General features: G+C 35.6%; 1 protein-coding gene across 3 annotated transcripts in view; it reads left to right on the top strand.

The window, feature by feature from the left end:
* Window positions 1-18,211, top strand: part of Lrrk (Leucine-rich repeat kinase) — an 86,855-nt gene that overhangs the window by 23,944 nt on the left and 44,700 nt on the right. For 2 of the 3 annotated variants that reach the window (XM_089244487.1, XM_089244486.1), the window contains exons 6-8: window positions 13,593-13,628; window positions 13,866-13,989; window positions 17,765-17,909. In XM_089244487.1, the coding sequence (XP_089100613.1) occupies window positions 13,593-13,628; window positions 13,866-13,989; window positions 17,765-17,909 (305 nt within the window). Of the gene's footprint in view, window positions 1-12,730; window positions 13,143-13,592; window positions 13,629-13,865; window positions 13,990-17,764; window positions 17,910-18,211 lie in introns of those variants that run through there. The other variant, XM_089244489.1, reaches the window with a different exon arrangement.

The raw sequence follows: 18,211 nt of genomic DNA, 5'->3' as shown, positions 1-18,211 counted from the left end.
CCACGGCAAAGTGACCACCTTCGCTATTGATAGGTACCCTGATATAAATTTTGTGTTGTCAGATTTTAATTTAGTAATCAGACATCGAGAGAATCTTATATACTTATTTCTTATTAAATTGCTGAAATCTCTAGTACTAATTTCTTAGTCGCAATGTTTACCTGGCGACTGGGATTTGACAAATTTTGTTGTGAACCATGCGAATAGCTTAGCTTCGGTAGCCGCTAATTTTAAACTTAGCACAATTGACATGCATTGGCGTGCGCGGGGAGATTCTAGCCCCCCCCCCCCTTCTTGAACCGAAATTATAGTGTTATTTTGCAGGAAAAAAGTAAAAAAGCCCCCCTTCAGAAGAAAAAAAAAAAATTTTTACCCCCGCCCCACACCCGAGAAAGTCCTGCGTTCGCCTATGCATACATGTAACAAATCTACGCTGACTGATATAAATGATGATCATTATGGGAAAATTGAGAAGCTATTTCATTTTTAGACGATAAAATTTTCCTCTTCTAAAACTTTTACACCTTTAATTATTTCCTTTGAATTCAGGATTTTTGCATATTTATATGAAGAATGAGAATCGTATTTAGAATGTAAAATGATTCCTCTATTCTTTTTTCATTTTCAGCGAATACTTTTAATCTTAAATTAGTTTGCCTCCAAGGGCAGAAACTTCCCATTTCTCCAAGTTAAGTCTGGCACTCTCCAGGGTTCAGTCCTCTCGCCATTATTATTTTTGATTTGTATAAACGATCTTCCTAATTCCATCATTTGCCATATCATACTCTTTGCAGATGATTACGTCATTTACCAAACAGTGCACAACGAATCCGACCAAACATCTCTCCAAAATAACCTTCTGTATCGGAATGGTGCTCGTCCTGGCAATTACCCCTTAATTCTTCAAAAACAGTTTTCATGAAAATTACTCGCAAAAGACTTCCCCTCGATTCTTCTTACACTGTCAATAGCTCTTTAATCACCGAAGTTTCTAATTATAAATACCTGCTTGTAATTATTTCTGCCGACCTCCGTTGGAATCTCCATGTTGATTACGTCTTCCATATATATATATATATATGTGTGTGTCCCCAAAAACTTTTTTTTTTCTCAGTCGGAACCTCAAAAACTCCACCCGTCACCTCAGACACAGACATCTCTGCTTCCAAACCTACATCCTTCCTGTACTCTCATATGCCTGTGAAATCTGGGACCCCCATACTCTCTCAAACATAGACAAATTAGAATGGGCGGATTCTTAACTGTTGATCATTCTCTGCCTCCATCACTGAACTCAAGCGCCAACTCGATATGCAACCGCTTTTCACCCATAGATATATCTCTCGATTAACTTTCCTTGTCAAAATCCCTCATGGCCATTTTCATATCAACATTTCCAATTTTCTAACTCCAATTTCATACTTTTCAAAAAGAATTAACCATTCACAAAAATTGAAACCCATCTTTGCATCCACAGATTGTTTCACATTTAGTTTCTTTCCTCGAACAATAACCGACTGGAACAACTTCCCGTCAAACATTATTGATTGTACAACAGTTTCTGATTTCCTTTGTAACATCTTTGTAAATCGTTTCTGTCAAACTTCACCACCGCATTCCCTTGTATAGGCCTTGGCCAAGCAATATTGTTTAAATAAATAAATAAGATTACGTGCTAGCCCCCCCCCCCCCCACAAGGGTGGGACCGACAAGTCTCCAGCTCATGGGTCCGAAACTATTACCATTTATATTTTTTTCACACTATAAATTCACTATGAAGGGCCCCATGAAAATATCTGACCTGGGGCCCCTGTTGCCGGATGTGGGCTGCCATGGTGCTAGCAAGTCGAGTCACTTAAGGTAATACTTTGACTTTTGAAGACCAAACACACCCCGCTTCCCATCTCATTGAGATATTGAAGTGTTCCCCGAGGATGGGTGTGTCAGGAAATTTTATTAATATCTTCAGGATAATAAAAATATTACATATAGATTGCACATATAAATTCACACATAATCAATGTTCGTCAATGGACGGATCATAATATACGGAGGAAGAAAAAAAAATCAACTATATAAAATCTACATCATAATCTTCCAAAAGTTCTTGATTCCATCCGAAGTTGAACACTCAAGCGTCCATGCGCTCTAAACAGCGTCCCTTGACACTATGGTCATAGCCTTGTTGAAGTACATTCCTGAAGAGTCCGTTGGTTCGTAAAATCTCACCGAGATAGTGGATGATCCTGGAGTACACAGAATGTAAGTCCTGTAATACTTGGGGTATACAAAATGGGTATAAATCGTCTCTCTGCAACGCCGGCCCATCTTTGTTGTTATCCGTTGCTTAATAGTCCTATACAGGAAGATATAATGACTCCTTGTGTTTCTCCAAATAAGATGTATTAACAAGTATTAGACAAGTGGCATAGACATCCATGGAAACCAGTAACCGACAGACCATATAACTGAAGTGAAGGCGCGTAACTTACATAGTTCATCTACGGATGGTAAATGAAATTGTAAAATTGCGACTTTGATGAGATAAATTATCGCTAATATATAAGATCTCAATTTCTCGGTTGCTTATACGTTTCTACGTACTGATCTTTGATTCGGATCTAAAAGGTATAATTGTTAGATCACGCTCATGTTATAGTAAAGAGTTGATTTGAATAATCGTAGTATCGCCAAGACTAATTAAGATTGATTTTATCTGGAATATAATTTCAATTTACAAGTTAATTAGACATTTGTCAATACGAAATGTTGATAGGTGCAACGTCGCTTGGCTCTCAGTAGATGGGTATCAGCGACGAGATCGCAGATCGCATATTCTAGTAGGGTCCGGGCGAAAGCACCTAGTTGGTACATAGTTGCCATCAGCACCTCGTTTACGCTTCGTGCCAACCCATTTGGTATGGGTATGATGAAGATTTTTGTCCAGGAATTGGATCAGCTGGCGAAGTCGGCCGAAGTTGATTGGGCTCTGAAGTACGCGTCGCTTCCAGCAAAGCTTCCCATTATCCTGAATGTGGCCGAAATGCAACTGTTTAGTGTGCGGGCAGGAACACAGATAATTGAGGTAATACTGCATTTTATTTATTTTTATCCTACTCGGTCGTTAAATAACGATTTGAGTACGTTTTGCCTTAATTGGAGTGTTAATCATAAGGTGGGTTGGGGACTCCGCTTTGAAGTCCTTCTGCATGTCATAAATAACCTTGGTTTATCTACATCCTTCTCTGAGTGGTCCAAGGCTAATTTCAAATCTGTCACGTACACAATCGCGGAAAATTTTGTTGACAGTTTTCGAAATAGCATTGAAGAAAGCAATTTTAACCCATATTATAAACATATTAAAAGTTTCTTCCCGAGGAGTACCTGAATTTTCAAAGGAATCCCGTATATCAGACTATTTTACTACAAGCTCGTTGTAATTTTATTAGGGGCCTAAATCGTTTTCTAACCGATGTCAATGGTGTGATTATCGTGGGGAAATTGATTTCGTACGTCATTGCAAACTGCAGTCATTTTGCTGGCCAACGTCTCACAGTTTTTTGGCTCTCAGTCATTATCGTTATGTGATTTATCCAATATTTTACGAGATGGAAGTTACAACCACACTAAAACTTGCCACGAAATGAGAAACATCAATGTTTCATCTCGTATTCATATTCAGTTTTTTTTTTCTCTGCTTTGTATTTTTTTAATTACTTATTTTACTTTATTTTTTTAAGCGTTTATATTACATTCTGTATCTAGGTGTTCGTCTGTGTTGTGCAACCATGCGTTCCTTTTTTGTAATAGCGTTTTTTGCATTGTGAGCTCCGGCCTAATGCACAATATATATATATAATATTATTATTATCTTTGTCTTTTCATTATAAGAATTTAACAGTGCTCTCTGTGTTTCAGAAAGTTCAGTTTCGATAAAACACAGTGTAATTGAAATAATGTCCAAATCGGTTATATATGAAGTTTGCGTTGAATTATTAATTCAAATATATTTGAAGAAGCGATATTTATATCAAAAATATCGCATTTTTTAAACAGTTTTTGATAACGAAGGAAAATAAAAAAAAAAAATCTTCAATCCACACATACACACACACACAGTAAAGAATTTTTTTTTTTTTTTTTTTTGTTAAGTTATTGCTTATATCTAGCACTAATGCGTTCATAACAGTACCTATCTAGTTCACGCTTCGGTGCGATTTCATCTTACTTTTCGCAGTATAAATTCATCCATTTCTGCATGAAACAACGCAGCCGCCCACGTGATTTTTTTTCTCATTTCTTATCCACTTAAAACTAAGCATAGACTACAAAATAAATGAGCCCCAGTTTTTTTTATGTATATATAATCCTATGGGAAATCCTCCCTTAAGATGACGAGGCGTAAGCTTCGAAGTTACAGTTGTTTCCGCTGAATGCAGTGTCATCGGGTAGCGCATCCTTTCGATTTTAAGCCTTACAGAAGCGCGATCTTATACTTACCTTATTTTGTTTATTTATTTTTTATTATGTTGCTGTTTTTTTTTATCGTTTTCCTTCAGTCCTGTGGATTGCTTTTGAACGTTAATAACGTAGTCGCGCAGCAGCAAATGATCTTCTGCTCTAATACCATTCATTCAGTCTGATGGAATTGCAAAAAGTATATAGACAGAATGGTGCTTGTTCAATGTTCGTGTGCAGTATCGGATATCACATTCGCTCGAATCTGGGTCCACGTTTGGTGTTATAACTTCGTGAGCTCCCAGTGGTTGCTTTCACAGGCATGATGACAGGTAACTATCGATTTGTTGTCGGGAAGAGGGGGATGTGAGTTACGGCGGTAGGATTTTCCTAGTTGGCGACCTTTTTTTCTCTCTGATCCAGTGCATAAAACCATGTTCAAATACAGCTCTAAAATTTTATTTTTTTTCAGTGTTTCTTAATAGATTTGTTCAATTTTATATGGACTAGAACTGTCAATGGCTTCACTATCCTCGGAAAAACATTCTCAATAATAATACTGTAATATATACTCATAAATAATTGTGTTTTATGATAATGCAAACTTTTATTCAGTGAAAAAAAAATTATGGATAATATGCTTGATCATATAATGTTCGCCAATACGCATCGAGATACGTGATTCATGCATCAAAACGTGAAAAATTATTTTTTCGGATAACACTGCTTATAATTACTATATTTACAGCTATAAAAAAATAATGAGTAGATTATTATTTTATAGAATTATAATTATAAAATAATGTTAGCTAAATGCGAAAGTAAAAAAGGAGTGGTCATTTTTAAATTTTAAATTATCAGAAAAAATTCCTTTTCGATAAAATTTTCAGAAAAAAATTTGCTCTATTTTTTCATGAGGAAGGTTGCTATTTACAGTTTGAAGGCTCTCAGTATGTTGATTTTTTCTTTTTTTAGTTGATTAACATGTAAAGAAAAGCCTTCCAAGTATTCAGAAATCATTGACAATAGTGTAGCATAAGGAAATAAACTGAAGAGCCAAAAAAACTGGTACAGGCATGCGTATGCAAATAAAGAGATATGGAACCAATCAGAGTACGGCGCTGCGGTCGGCAACGCCTATATAACACAACAAGTGTCTGGCATAATTGTTAGATCGGTTACTGCTGTTACAATGGCAGGTTATCGAGATTTAAGTGAGTTTGAACGTGGTGTTATAGTCGGCGCACGAGAGATGGGACATAGCATCTCCGAGGTAGCGATGAAATTTGGATTTTCACGTACGACCATTTCACGAGTGTACCGTGAATATCGGGAATCCGGTAAAAAATTAAATCTACGACATCGCTGCGGCCGGAAAAAGATCATGCAAGAACGGGACCAACGACGACTGACGAGAATCATTAAACGTGACAGACGTGCAACCCTTCCGCAGATTTCAATGCTGGGCCATCAACAAGTGTCAGCGTGCGAACCATTCAACGAAACATCATCGATATGGGCTTTCGGAGCCGAAGGATTACTCGTGTACCCTTGATGACTGCACGACACAAAGCTTTACGCCTCGCCTGGGCCCGACAACGCCGACATTGGACTGTTGAGGACTGGAAACACGTTGCCTAGTCTGACCAGTCTCGATTCCAATTGCTTCGAGTTGATGGACGTGTACGGGTATGGAGACAACCTCATGAATCCATGGACCCTACATGTCAACAGGAGACTGTTCAAGCTAGTGGAGGCTCTGTGATGGTATGGGGCGTGTGCAGTTGGCATGATATGGGACCCCTGATACGTCTAGATACGACTCTGACAGGTGCGTAAGCATCCGGTATGATCACCTGCACCCATTCATGTCCATTCCGACGGACTTGGATAATTTCAGCAGGACAATGCGACGCCCCACACTTCCAGAATTGCTACAAAGTGGCTCCAGGAACACTCTTCTGACTTTAGACACTTCCGCTGGCCACCAAAATCCCTAGACATGAACATTATTGAACATATCTGGGATGCCTTGCAACGTGCTGTTCAGAAGAGATCTCCACCCCCTCTTACTCCTACGGATTTATGGACAGCCCTGCAGGATTCATGGTGTCAATTACCTCCAGTACTACTTCAGACATTAGTCGAGTCCATGCCACGTCGTGTTGCGGCACTTCTGCGGGCTCCCTACACGATATTAGGCAGGTGTACCAGTTTTTTTGGCTCTTCAGTGTATATACAGTGCGAGACATAATTATAAGACACTTAAATTTTAGTGAAATCACAAGAAGGGGCAAAGTAAAAAATATCAACAATTTCAAGCTGTTTTCTGATGGTGGAAAAAAACTTTATACCAAATATTGGGAATTTGAAAAAATATTTTCACATTATTTTATGGAAAAAACAAAAAATATAATACGGGCAAAATTATAAGACACCTACTGATTTTTGAGGGAAAAGTAAAATGAAATTCAAACATATTACATATAAATTTATCAAAATCAATATTTTGTACAATAAACTGTTGCTAATCAAAGCAAAAAATGTGATTCGGCATGGATTCAACCAAATTAATGGGAGTGTCACAACAGGCATCATTCCAAGCCTGTTATATGGCGGCTTTTAGATATTCGATGGAAGAAAATTGCCTCCTACCTGCGTATACTGATCTGCAAAGAATGCCCCACAAGTTTTCCATGGGGTTGAGGTCAGGGGAACAAGCCGGCCATGAAAGAACATTGATATTTTCTTGCTTGAACCATTGCTTTGTGTGGCCTGACACATGAATTGGTATATTATCTTGTTGGCATATGCAATCTTCGCCACAAAGAACTTTTTTAAATTACCAAGTTACTCCTGCAAAAGCTTTTTGACTCCTGCAAAAGCTCCTACATAGCTTTTTTGAGTTCATTCTTGAGGGTAGAAAAACTACATCAGTCTTTCCTTGGACAGAAAATGCTCCCAAACCATGACTGCCACCACCCATTTGACGACTCATTAATTGCTGCGTAGCAGACTTCAAATTATGCAAATATGAATGGAAACCATCTGGACACAAGATTGAATTTCTTTTCATCAGAGAACCTAACAGAATACTATTAATGAGTCCAGGGCATGGTACTTTTTACGAGAATCCCTGGACGGATCATGCTGATCCCTTAGGAATGCGTGAGGATCACGTTATTATGAAAAAAAAAAAAAAAAGTTATTGGAAGTTTTCTTCATTTTCGTGAATTTCATGTTACTTGTAGAACTTAAAACTCTTGAAATTGTTCACTGTGAGCACTGCAGTGTTGTAAGGCAGATTTTATATTTCTCGTTGACATTTTGTTCCTTACTGCTAGAGCACAAACATTGCGCTTTGATCGGGCAGACAAGCAGGGGGTGCACCCAGATCGTTTTTTACAAAGCCGCATATTCCACTGTTTAAAACATTTGTGACGGCACATCGAGAACGTCAAATTTTACTTGCAACAAACGTTTTAGAAACGCTGGTGCTAAACACAATAGCCAAAGTTCACGAATATCTCTTTCTTACAGCTCTCTACCCCGTGGAATTTTTTTATACTGATGAGGTAGTTGTAAAGAGGGTACATTTTTATTGGTTTGTTATCCAGTGACGTAAAAAAATGATTTTCATAAAGTAATGCAGTGCTACACTATTGTAAAACGTTGGAAATGAAAATGTCTTAGATTTCTGTCCTAATTTCTTACTGTAATTCACAAAAATATTAAGATATCAAAAACTTTCGCAAAAACTTTGTAATTTCACTCACAATTGTGAACATGATCGATACATGTACTTAAGTTTCATTATTGTGGAAATATTCTTTCAGTTTTTTTTTTCGTGAATATTCGTGGCGTCTTATAATTATGTCCCGCACTGCATTTATTACATATATCTAAAAAAACGGGCCCGATATTCGATTAGCATTGATAATTTTTTTTTTTTTACTTTACAACTTCTTTTCTTGATGATTGATTGTGTTTATGATCATCTATTAAAGTCAGAAAAATAATTTTGATTAATGATTTTTATTTTCTGTCACAGTTTGCTTCCAAGTTGGTAAGATTATCAAATCAGGTTCACTCTGACTTCTGATTTGATGCAATTCGGAACTTAAAATTGTCTGTCGAAATCGTTTCTAGTGTTGGTGCAATTAATAACCAACCATTATTAGCAATAGCAGCTGTGTATAATAAATTTTTATGATTTCTCAGTGCTTGAATAATATTTCTCAGTTCAAGACGAAATAAAATAGTGAATGATTTGTCCTGGCATATGCACGTGTACCGAAATTTCCATATGTGAAACATTAGTGAATTTTTTCACCCAAAATAAAATTAGAGGTAAAAGAATCTCGGAAAATAACAGACTTCTCAAACTCTTGTTGATGGTTTGTTGGAATGTCTGAAAAATTCGTTTCCCAATAAGGGAAATGGAACACGGTCGGGATGAATCATTTGGCTCCGGTCTGGAGACTTTTGGCCGGCTGTGGCGTCATCATTCTTTTTAGATTTTTCCCCCAACCAATAATCACCACGCCCTTCTCAGGATTGCGGGAGTGGCGTTTTTTTGACGGAGTTTTAACCTGAGTTTTATACTTATTAATCGTTGATTCAAATGCAAGGACGTCAATAAAAAAAAGTTATTGTAGAACACAAATGTAGTACACAGTACTGCTTCAGCACCTGTTTTTTTAATAATTGCAATTCATGGAGTAATGAATATAAATATGGAGTATATGAATATAATAACGGCACATATGATCACCATCTTTCTTAAATGTGACTATTAAATATGCTGCTTGTTTTTCTTGTATGCCGTGACCTAGTACTATACGTGTTTTGAAACCGAATGTCACGAAAAAAAAATCCAGTATGTTGAATAAAATGACCGTATAATTATTGTTTCTTTTAATCTCCCGAAGATTTAAACCATCAAAAATGGGCAAATATGAGGGTGTGACATAGTCGAAAATCTCGCAGTTATCAAGAACGCGATCCGGACACGAAGCTTAAAAACTAGTCTTTAACTCAAATATAAACTACATATTTTTCCTCATTTTTTTTCTTTTGTGAAAAAAAAAATGATATAAAATATGTATACAGGTTGAAAACTCAAGTCCGTTTCACCTTAAATAGCTTGTAATCCGTTGGCTATAGAAACATGTTTTTAGTGGGAAAAAGTATTTAAATAACGTACCCTTCTCAGATGTGTAATTTATTTTATGAACAGCCCTATATGTTCTAATTGATTGGCTATACAATTTTCTAATTGGAAGTAAGAAGACAGGGAAACCATAAATTAAATTTAGTATCTCGGTACATATAATTTTTATATGTACATTATATTTACCCTTCGTTAAAATAAATGACGCATCTAAGATAGACACGTTATTTAACCCGTTAAGGGGTAATTTTTTACTAGTAATGGCATAAAATATTTTTTGGATTGAGATTGATTTAAAAAAAGAAATCATAAAAAACTTTGAGAGAGATGGTAAAATAGCTTACAGTGGACATTTAAAAATTGATAAATTTTGTGAGAAGTGTATTTCCCACGGCGTTATAGAAAGGGTTAAATATTTTTTTTAAATTGAAAGTACATTTCTATAGCCAACCATTTACGAGTTATTTGAGGTGAAACGGATTCAAGTTTTTATCCTGCATATTTTCGTGAAGTAAATTTTTATCTTTCTTAAAATATGTTGTACTTATATATATTCTGGGATTGATTTCTGCAGGGGTAAGTGGAGGATTTGTTCAAGTTCTTACAATATTGGAGACCCCTCAAGTTACTGCACATGTATTCTCTGACTAACAAACATCTGTGACCGTATTTGTGAGCCCCCTCCAATGCTTCACTCTGCTTCAAGGGCCCTTCCATGTGGAAGTCGGGCCCTTTATTTTATGGGCTTTAATGTTGATACTTGACTGAAAAATGCTTACTCAGGTGGCATCGAGGATAATTTTTTTTTTATCCTGCTTTTGTGATTGTCGTTTTATTATACCGAATGCTATGCCCGTTGTTTTTAAGCCAGTTCATTTTTAAGTTTCATCACCCTTATAAGCATTCGCAAAAATATGTGCCGATAACTCCTTTTCTTTCATCTTTTGATGTTTTCTCAATACAATATTAGCTTAAATATTCAAAATATTTGTGAAAGCTACGGTTCCTAAAGCAGAAATGATAAAGGAAGAAGGGGTGGGGGAGAGTCTGTTGTAGAGATGTATATAATCATCCAAATCTTCCTAACTACATGAGGTAGAAGAAAAGGCCTTTTAAAAACTCGCTTGTTTGGCTACAATAATATTGTGCATGATATGTCACGGGTCACGGTTCGATGCATTTTGCACGTGCTGTCATTTTATTTTGTGCATTTCTTAGCGTCTTCTTCTAATGTCATTGTTTGTCTGGCATTTGAAGTTCCCTGAAGAGGAACTATAGCTTACATATTCATCCTGTCCCTTTTTAATATCAACTGGTGGTGCTTTAGACAGGAAGAGATTTCGTTTTAGATCCCTTGAAGGTATGTTCCGCGGCATTGTTTTGTAAATAATTTTGGAGATGTTATGAAGATTTCTATATATTCGTGGATGAGCTCTCTTGGTATAATTTCTATCGTTGGTTGCATCTTCCTCCTTGTGAAATATTAGAAAAAATATTGAAAAAATCAGCCGTTTAACTTTAATGTTATGCTGTATTTTGCCGTGAAAAATTCCCAAACGAAAACTTTGAAATTTTTCTCTTGTTTCTTTTGCCTTTTATACAGAACACCTACCCTTTTCTGAGAAAAAATATCCAGCTCTCCCATCGCATTAACCTATACCTTCCCATTCTGTATCTGTTGCCCACCCCAATCCTTTCCACCCACCTCGAGGGCGATATCACCCACTCTGGGTAACACTAGTCTAGAACAGTGTTTCTCAACCTTTTTCAGCTCATGGTCTCCTATTTCCATCCAGAAGCGAGACCATTTCTACTTATTGAACTGAATTTAGTCAAAACTAAATATACAATGTACAAAAATTTTATGAATAATATCGATCTCAAACTCTGGACCAGGCACGGGATCCAGAAAGGAATGTTGATCATTCCTATCAAGAGCCGAATTATATGGGAAAAATAGTCTGTGTAAAATGCGAAACGATCCAACGAACCTCTACAATTAATCGTAACCAACCTGACCCATCACCAAGACCGTAACGTAGCGAGGGGGGAAGGGGGGGGCTTGGACGTCTGGTCCCCCCAGAAACGTGAGGAAATGACTGAAAACAGAAAAAAAGATGACCAAATCTATTGCTCTATCACTTTGGTCACTCCCCCCGAACGAAATTTCTGGCACCCCTGGTCTGCACCTACCCTGGGCAGGTGCAGAATCAGCACTGCTGATTGATTGCTGCTGATATGGACAGCTCTGCTGAATTCCGAAAATAGACACATTTTTTCCACCATATTGCACTTGAAAGCTGTATTTCTTCACAGCTCTTTGTGGCCCTCTTCATGACTTGTCGTGGCTCCCCTTTCACCTGACTTTCACCCTTGCCCCCCCCCCTCCCAGAATATCCCATGACCGCTAGGGGTCCAAGTCGGGCCAGGGGATGACCTCCTAAATTGCACATGGCACTGTAGGTTATCTAGGTAGTCGTGCCCAGGGTTGAAAACTACTGGTCTAGCGCATACACAATTTAATCAGCATTTAAAAACACGTTCATTTGTTTTTATATAATACGCAATATATTTGCGTTTTGCTGGGATTTATTCACACTAGGCTGGAAATTCTGCCCCTTTAGTGTGGCTGGAAGCAACGAAAACTTTCAGCTGAAGGTATTGCGCGATCATCAGATACATGTGATGCGTATCACGTGTTTTGATTTTCCTTTCACATTTTTGTTTTATTCTTTTCCTTTCCTGCTCTTATTGACATAATATGCTCGACTTTTTTTTATATTATAGATAACACTTTTTGGGAAGGAACTTGATGGGGCTTCACGAAGCCTTTTATCACATTTTTTTACCTCAGTTTTATTTAATTATTTTTGTTAAATCTTTTTTCCCCCCGATGTTTTCATCTTCATCTCCTTTGAAAATCGTCCTGTGCTTCCAATGCCAATCTACCGGTGTTCCACACGAAGAAAGATCAGCAGAAAAAATAAACAGGTGGTTTTTTTTCGCCTTCAAAATTTGTAATTGACCGTCGATCCGTTTTTCCTTTCTTTAACAAATTGAAACTGATTTTTTTTACTCCTCTGTGGAGGCACCGGCAGATCTCGTGTGGCTTCGCGGCAACTGGGTTCAGCTTGTGCTCGCTGTTCGGTCGGCCGTCTCCTCGCACTGTTTTCTTCCCCATATCCAGTCGAAGCCTTCAACTATTGAGTGGGCTGTAACCAGGAAAACGGTTCTCAAGCGGCACCACGACTAACTTTCGATTGATTCAAGCACCTGCTACTGTTATTTGCTCGATATTTATCACTCGACTTGAACCACGGAAACGTCATATGTTTCTGTATTCGAATTTCTACCTCATTTTATGCCATGTATTCATCAGTGAGTTCCATGAATATGCTTTCAATGAAGCGATATGCTTGGCTTTACCGTTCTCAGGAAGAATTGGGCATTGCAGTTTGCCCTGAAGCATCAGTTGAACTACTGAATTCCGAGGAATCCAACAAGTTAAATGGTCAGTTCCTCATAAAACCATACAGTGTTCCTCATGAATATTGCAATTTTTTTTAAATTATCTATGAAGTTTACTTCTCTTTTTTTAAATAATATTTTGCTATAGTCTGTATTGTTATTTTCTTATAGTTAATATATTATGCTACGAAATTTAGACTACGAAATTTGCATTATTCAATGACTTCAAGTATTTTCCGTTTTGATTTGATTATGGTAAAGATACTGATAGACTTGTAAATATATCAACATGCAGCATATGCATCATACACGCTGTTATTCATGATTTTTTTTTTAATATTGTTCAATTTATTTCAGTTTGTCAGCTATAATGTTGTTAGAACATGAAATACACAAATTGAATAATTTTTTCACGCAAAAATGATTTTGTTGCATGGGATATTCACTTATATGAAAGTTGAGTTTTTAAATGTCTATTCGATTTTTTTTACAGATGATCGAGCAGAGCACCGAGAAGAGCTTCATGTTGGTAAGGAATTCAAAAGTTTTTTAGTATGCTTTAGTCAAAATAAAAATGTAGAGCTTTTAGCCTTTCGGTAATATCAAACTTAATGAAGTTTTTCCTGAGAAATTTATTATAAATTTTTTGAATGAAAGAAATCAATATTAAATTTACATTAACCTGCAGCCCATATTAAAATTATTGAAATAATGTCTACACATGCACATGCTTTTTTGTTTTGTCTTTTCTTTCTTCTCAAAACAGCTTTGTGGGAAGCATGCAGCAAAGGTGATGTTGTTAAAGCAAAAGAGCTGATTTCACACTTAGGAAGAGAGACAGAACTTATTATAAACAGCACTCCAAATGGCTGTAGTACTTTGTTGTTCAAGTGAGTTAGTTTAGCTGATTTTATGAGGGGACAAAAATATTATTTTTCAAATTTTTAACTTGATTGAGGATTTTTGACTCTATTGCATTTTAAGTCATAATCTATCAAGTAAATGAAGTTTATATACCAAATACAGTGAAACCTCATTATAACGATTGCAAACTAAGAAAAAAAATATTGTTGTTGAGAGGTTATTGCTATCCCATTTAGACTCCATCACCTTTCTTTTCCCCAATCAACATAGCTTTAGAAAAGCCCCTTCTACGACCTCTCGGGAGAAAAACTTCAAACTGATGTAATTTTTCTTGATTTCTCTAAAGCTTACAGTAAAGTTCCCCCACAACAAAACTTTTCCTTAAATTCTCAAATCTTGGCCTCGACGTTCAATTGCTTAAATGGGTGGAGGCTTTCCTAAAATATCGTAACCAGTTTGTCCATTTTAAAGATCATAACTCCCCATTAGCCTCCGTAACGTCTGGTATCCCTCTAGGATCGGTCCTCTTTCCGTTATTATTCTTGATTTACATTAATGATCTCTCTCAAACACTCAACTGCACCACTAGATTATTTGCTGATGACTGTGTTATCTACCGCATCATTCACCAACAGTCTGATCAATAACTTCTCCAAAATAATCTGGCTTCTATCTCAGACTGGTGTTCACTATGCAGATGCCTATCAATACTTCAAAAACTGTTTTCATGCGAGTTACCCATTAATTAGTTCCTCTTGAATACTTTTACTCAATCGATAATTTAACCATATCCCAAGTTTCTGAAATTAAATACCTTAGTGTCATGATCTCAACTGACCTACACTGGAACAAACATGCTGATTACATCTTCCAGAAATGTCTCAACAAACTTTTCTTCCTCCGCTGAAACCTCAAGTATTCCACTCGGGATATCAGACTGCTCTGCTATCAAACTTACATCTCTCCCATACTCTCCTATGTCGCTGAAATCTGGGACCCCTACACTTCCAATAACATAGAAAAACTTGAATCAATGATCTCATCTGATCTACGCTGGAACAAACATGATGATTATGTCTTCCAAAAATGTCTCAACAAACTTTTCTTCCTCCGCAGAAACCTCAAACATTCCACTCTAAATTTATTTCCAAAATAAATCCACTCACTTCATCCACGACTGCTCATCATCCTTTGTCTTGTTCCAACTTGAAAACAAATGTAATCTTCTCCCCTCTCTACTCTTTATCTTATTTCTCGATTAACCATGTTTTATAAGGTCTATCATGGTCATCATAACTTTCATACTTCCGGTATTCTAGCCAAACCATCCTACATCTTCAGAAGACTTGACCATTCCCTTAAAATAAAACCAATTTTCGCTTCTGCTGCCTGTTTTAAATACAGCTTCTTTCCTTGTACCATTGGTGAATGGAACAAACTCCCCAGTTCTATTGTAAACTCCCCCACTGTCACTAGTTTTTTGCACAATATCAAACAATATCTATGTCCCACTCAACCACATTCTCTTGTATAGGCCTAGGGCCAACAATATTGTATAAATAAATAAATATTGAAAGGTAGCAAGGTAGCATTATCATAAGGTGCCCCCAAATTTATGTTGTTGGCATCTATTCTAAATTAGTGTTGTTAGTACCACCATAAAATGTATTTATGAGTGTTATTACAGCAAAAAATTGTAATTCATTGCCTGAAATAAAATTGAGTTAGTTGTTTTGCCCTGTAAAGTAGTTTACTGCACAACTCTTTTATGTACTACACAAAAAGTAGCTTCATGGCAACTTCATTAACACTTGAAATAACAATCACTAGTGACGAATTTAAAAATATATTGAAGGCGATTTTGAGCAAAATATGAAAAATATTGTTGTAGCTATTTCAAACTTTCCTAAAAAAATATTGGTGAGGGATTTATCATTGTATCTGTATCGTTGCATCTGGTATAGTTTGAGTGAGGTTTCACTAGTGATACAAATAATACTTAATATCTAACATTAATTTAAATGTTTAAATATGAAAATATAAAATGTATATATTAAAGTATATATATACAGGGTGCACACATAGGTAACAGGCTTATAGTATTTTACTGGTGAATCGTTCATCCTAGAGGCATACTTCCAAAGTATTTAAGCAGTGTGTATTATTCAGGTATGTCATTCATGTTGCAACGGGTTGTATAGTTATTAAAATAAAAAATTAACTTTTTATATGGACACCCTGTGCTCAAAAACCCAGTTAGAAAGTTACTACCCTGTCTCTCCTGATGCAAAAAAAAAACATTTAATCGTTTAATATTTTATCGTTTTCAAGTGCAATATTGGCTGAGATATTCGAAAAACAAAGGAAAGTTGGGAAAAAAACAACTTTAAATGTGTCCTCCATTTTTTAAATTCGAATATCTCAGCCGATATTGCACTTAAAAATTGAAATGGTTTTTCTTTTTGCATCAAGAGAGACAGGGCAGTAACTTTCTAATTGGGTTTTTGAACACAGGGTGTCCTTATAAAAAAAAAATAATTATTTTAGTAACCACACAATCCCATGCAACATGAATTGCATATCTGAATGCTGCAGGTTATTTGAATACTTTTTCCAATTGAAAGTGTGCCTCTAGGGTCAATGGTTCACCAATAAAATGTCACGCTCTGTTAACTATGCACCCGGTATACACATACATGTATGTTACGGTAAAAGCCTGAAGACCAGTAAAACCTAGAATTTACCGGTAAGACATAGGTTTTACCAAGGCAATTTGGTAAAAGCCTGAAATACTCTTGTAAATGGTTTCATTTCGGACTTTGACGAAGTCAAAGACTGTTTTTAATGAATTAATAAACCATCATCAGCTTATCAGTTCTTGCTGCTTATTAATTAACTGATGATTATAATTATCTAGTAATTGCAATTGATTAATAATTAACAAATTAATTAATTAACCAACATGAACTTGTCAGTTCCTGATACTAACTATGTAAGTAAATCATAAATTTATGAATTAATTGACTTACTGTTCGTAACTTACTTCATACTGTTCGGAGTAAACTAAAATACCCATTTTTAATTAATAATTATACAGTAATTATTAATTAATAATTGTAGTTACTTTTAATCATTATTAATGTTTTACTAATTTATTATTATGGTCAGTTATTAATTATTTAATTAGCTAAGTTAATTAAAAATAATGTGGGACATATGACAAAACAAAAAGTTTACTTTTAATTGATTCATTAAAAACAGGCTTTTGCTGTTCAAAGTAAATTAATGAATCAATTAATTATTGTGAAACTAATAAGTTCATGTTGGTTAGTTAATTCATTTGTTAATTAATAATTATAATTAGTGAGTTTTTACAATTATTCATTAATTTATAAGCCGCAGAAACTAATAAGTTAACATTAAAAAAGCAGTATGACTTGGTAAAAATGAGAAATGGAAATGTTTTCACCCACGTATTTCGAGCTTTTACCAACTCGCTATGGTAAAACCTAGGTCTTACCGGTAAATTCGAGATTTTACCAGTCTTCTGGCCTTTACCATAACATATATAATACTGACACACCCACAAATTTTTGTATTTCGGATTATTCATATTATGTATCTAGGTAATTATAATAACATCATCACACACACACACATACATCAATCAATGTTATCCCTCCTCCCTTCAGCATATATCTTTTTTCCTCAATCGAGGTATGATAATAAGTAAAAAAATTACCATAATGTGGCTATGTACAGCTCTAAAAATTTTTTCCACTTTTTCCCATGAAATTTTAGAGCTTGTGAGGAGGGTCAAAAAGAAATTGTGAGATTATTGTTAGAAAATCTTGCTGATGGAAGAATCCACCCAGTGACAAAGTATTCTCCCTTGTACATAGCATGCTATTATGGAAGGAAGGAAATTGCTGAAATTCTTCTAAAAGTATGTTTCCTCAAAAACAATAAATTATAAATAGTTCATAGAAAAGCTTGAATATTTTTTACTATAAAATTTTTTGAAATGATGGTGATTAACATATTTCTATATTTAAAAAAAATTGTTTTCTTACTTAATATGCAAAAAAATTATTAGTTTTTTTTACACTTGTTCAGTTCACCTTTTTTGCTAAAGTAATCACTTTTTATTCTTTGTTTATTATTGATGTAATCACAATTGTTTTTGCTTTGTCATAATATATTTCAGTTTGTTGCTTTTAAATTTATTTTATATTATCACTGTGCATG

This window comes from Pholcus phalangioides, unplaced genomic scaffold (genome assembly GCF_987345545.1).
Source record: "Pholcus phalangioides strain wild (caught in Gottingen) unplaced genomic scaffold, Ppha-v1.0 ptg000015l_1, whole genome shotgun sequence".
Lineage (NCBI taxonomy): Eukaryota > Metazoa > Arthropoda > Arachnida > Araneae > Pholcidae > Pholcus > Pholcus phalangioides.
This window is presented reverse-complemented; position numbering and strand designations above follow the sequence as displayed.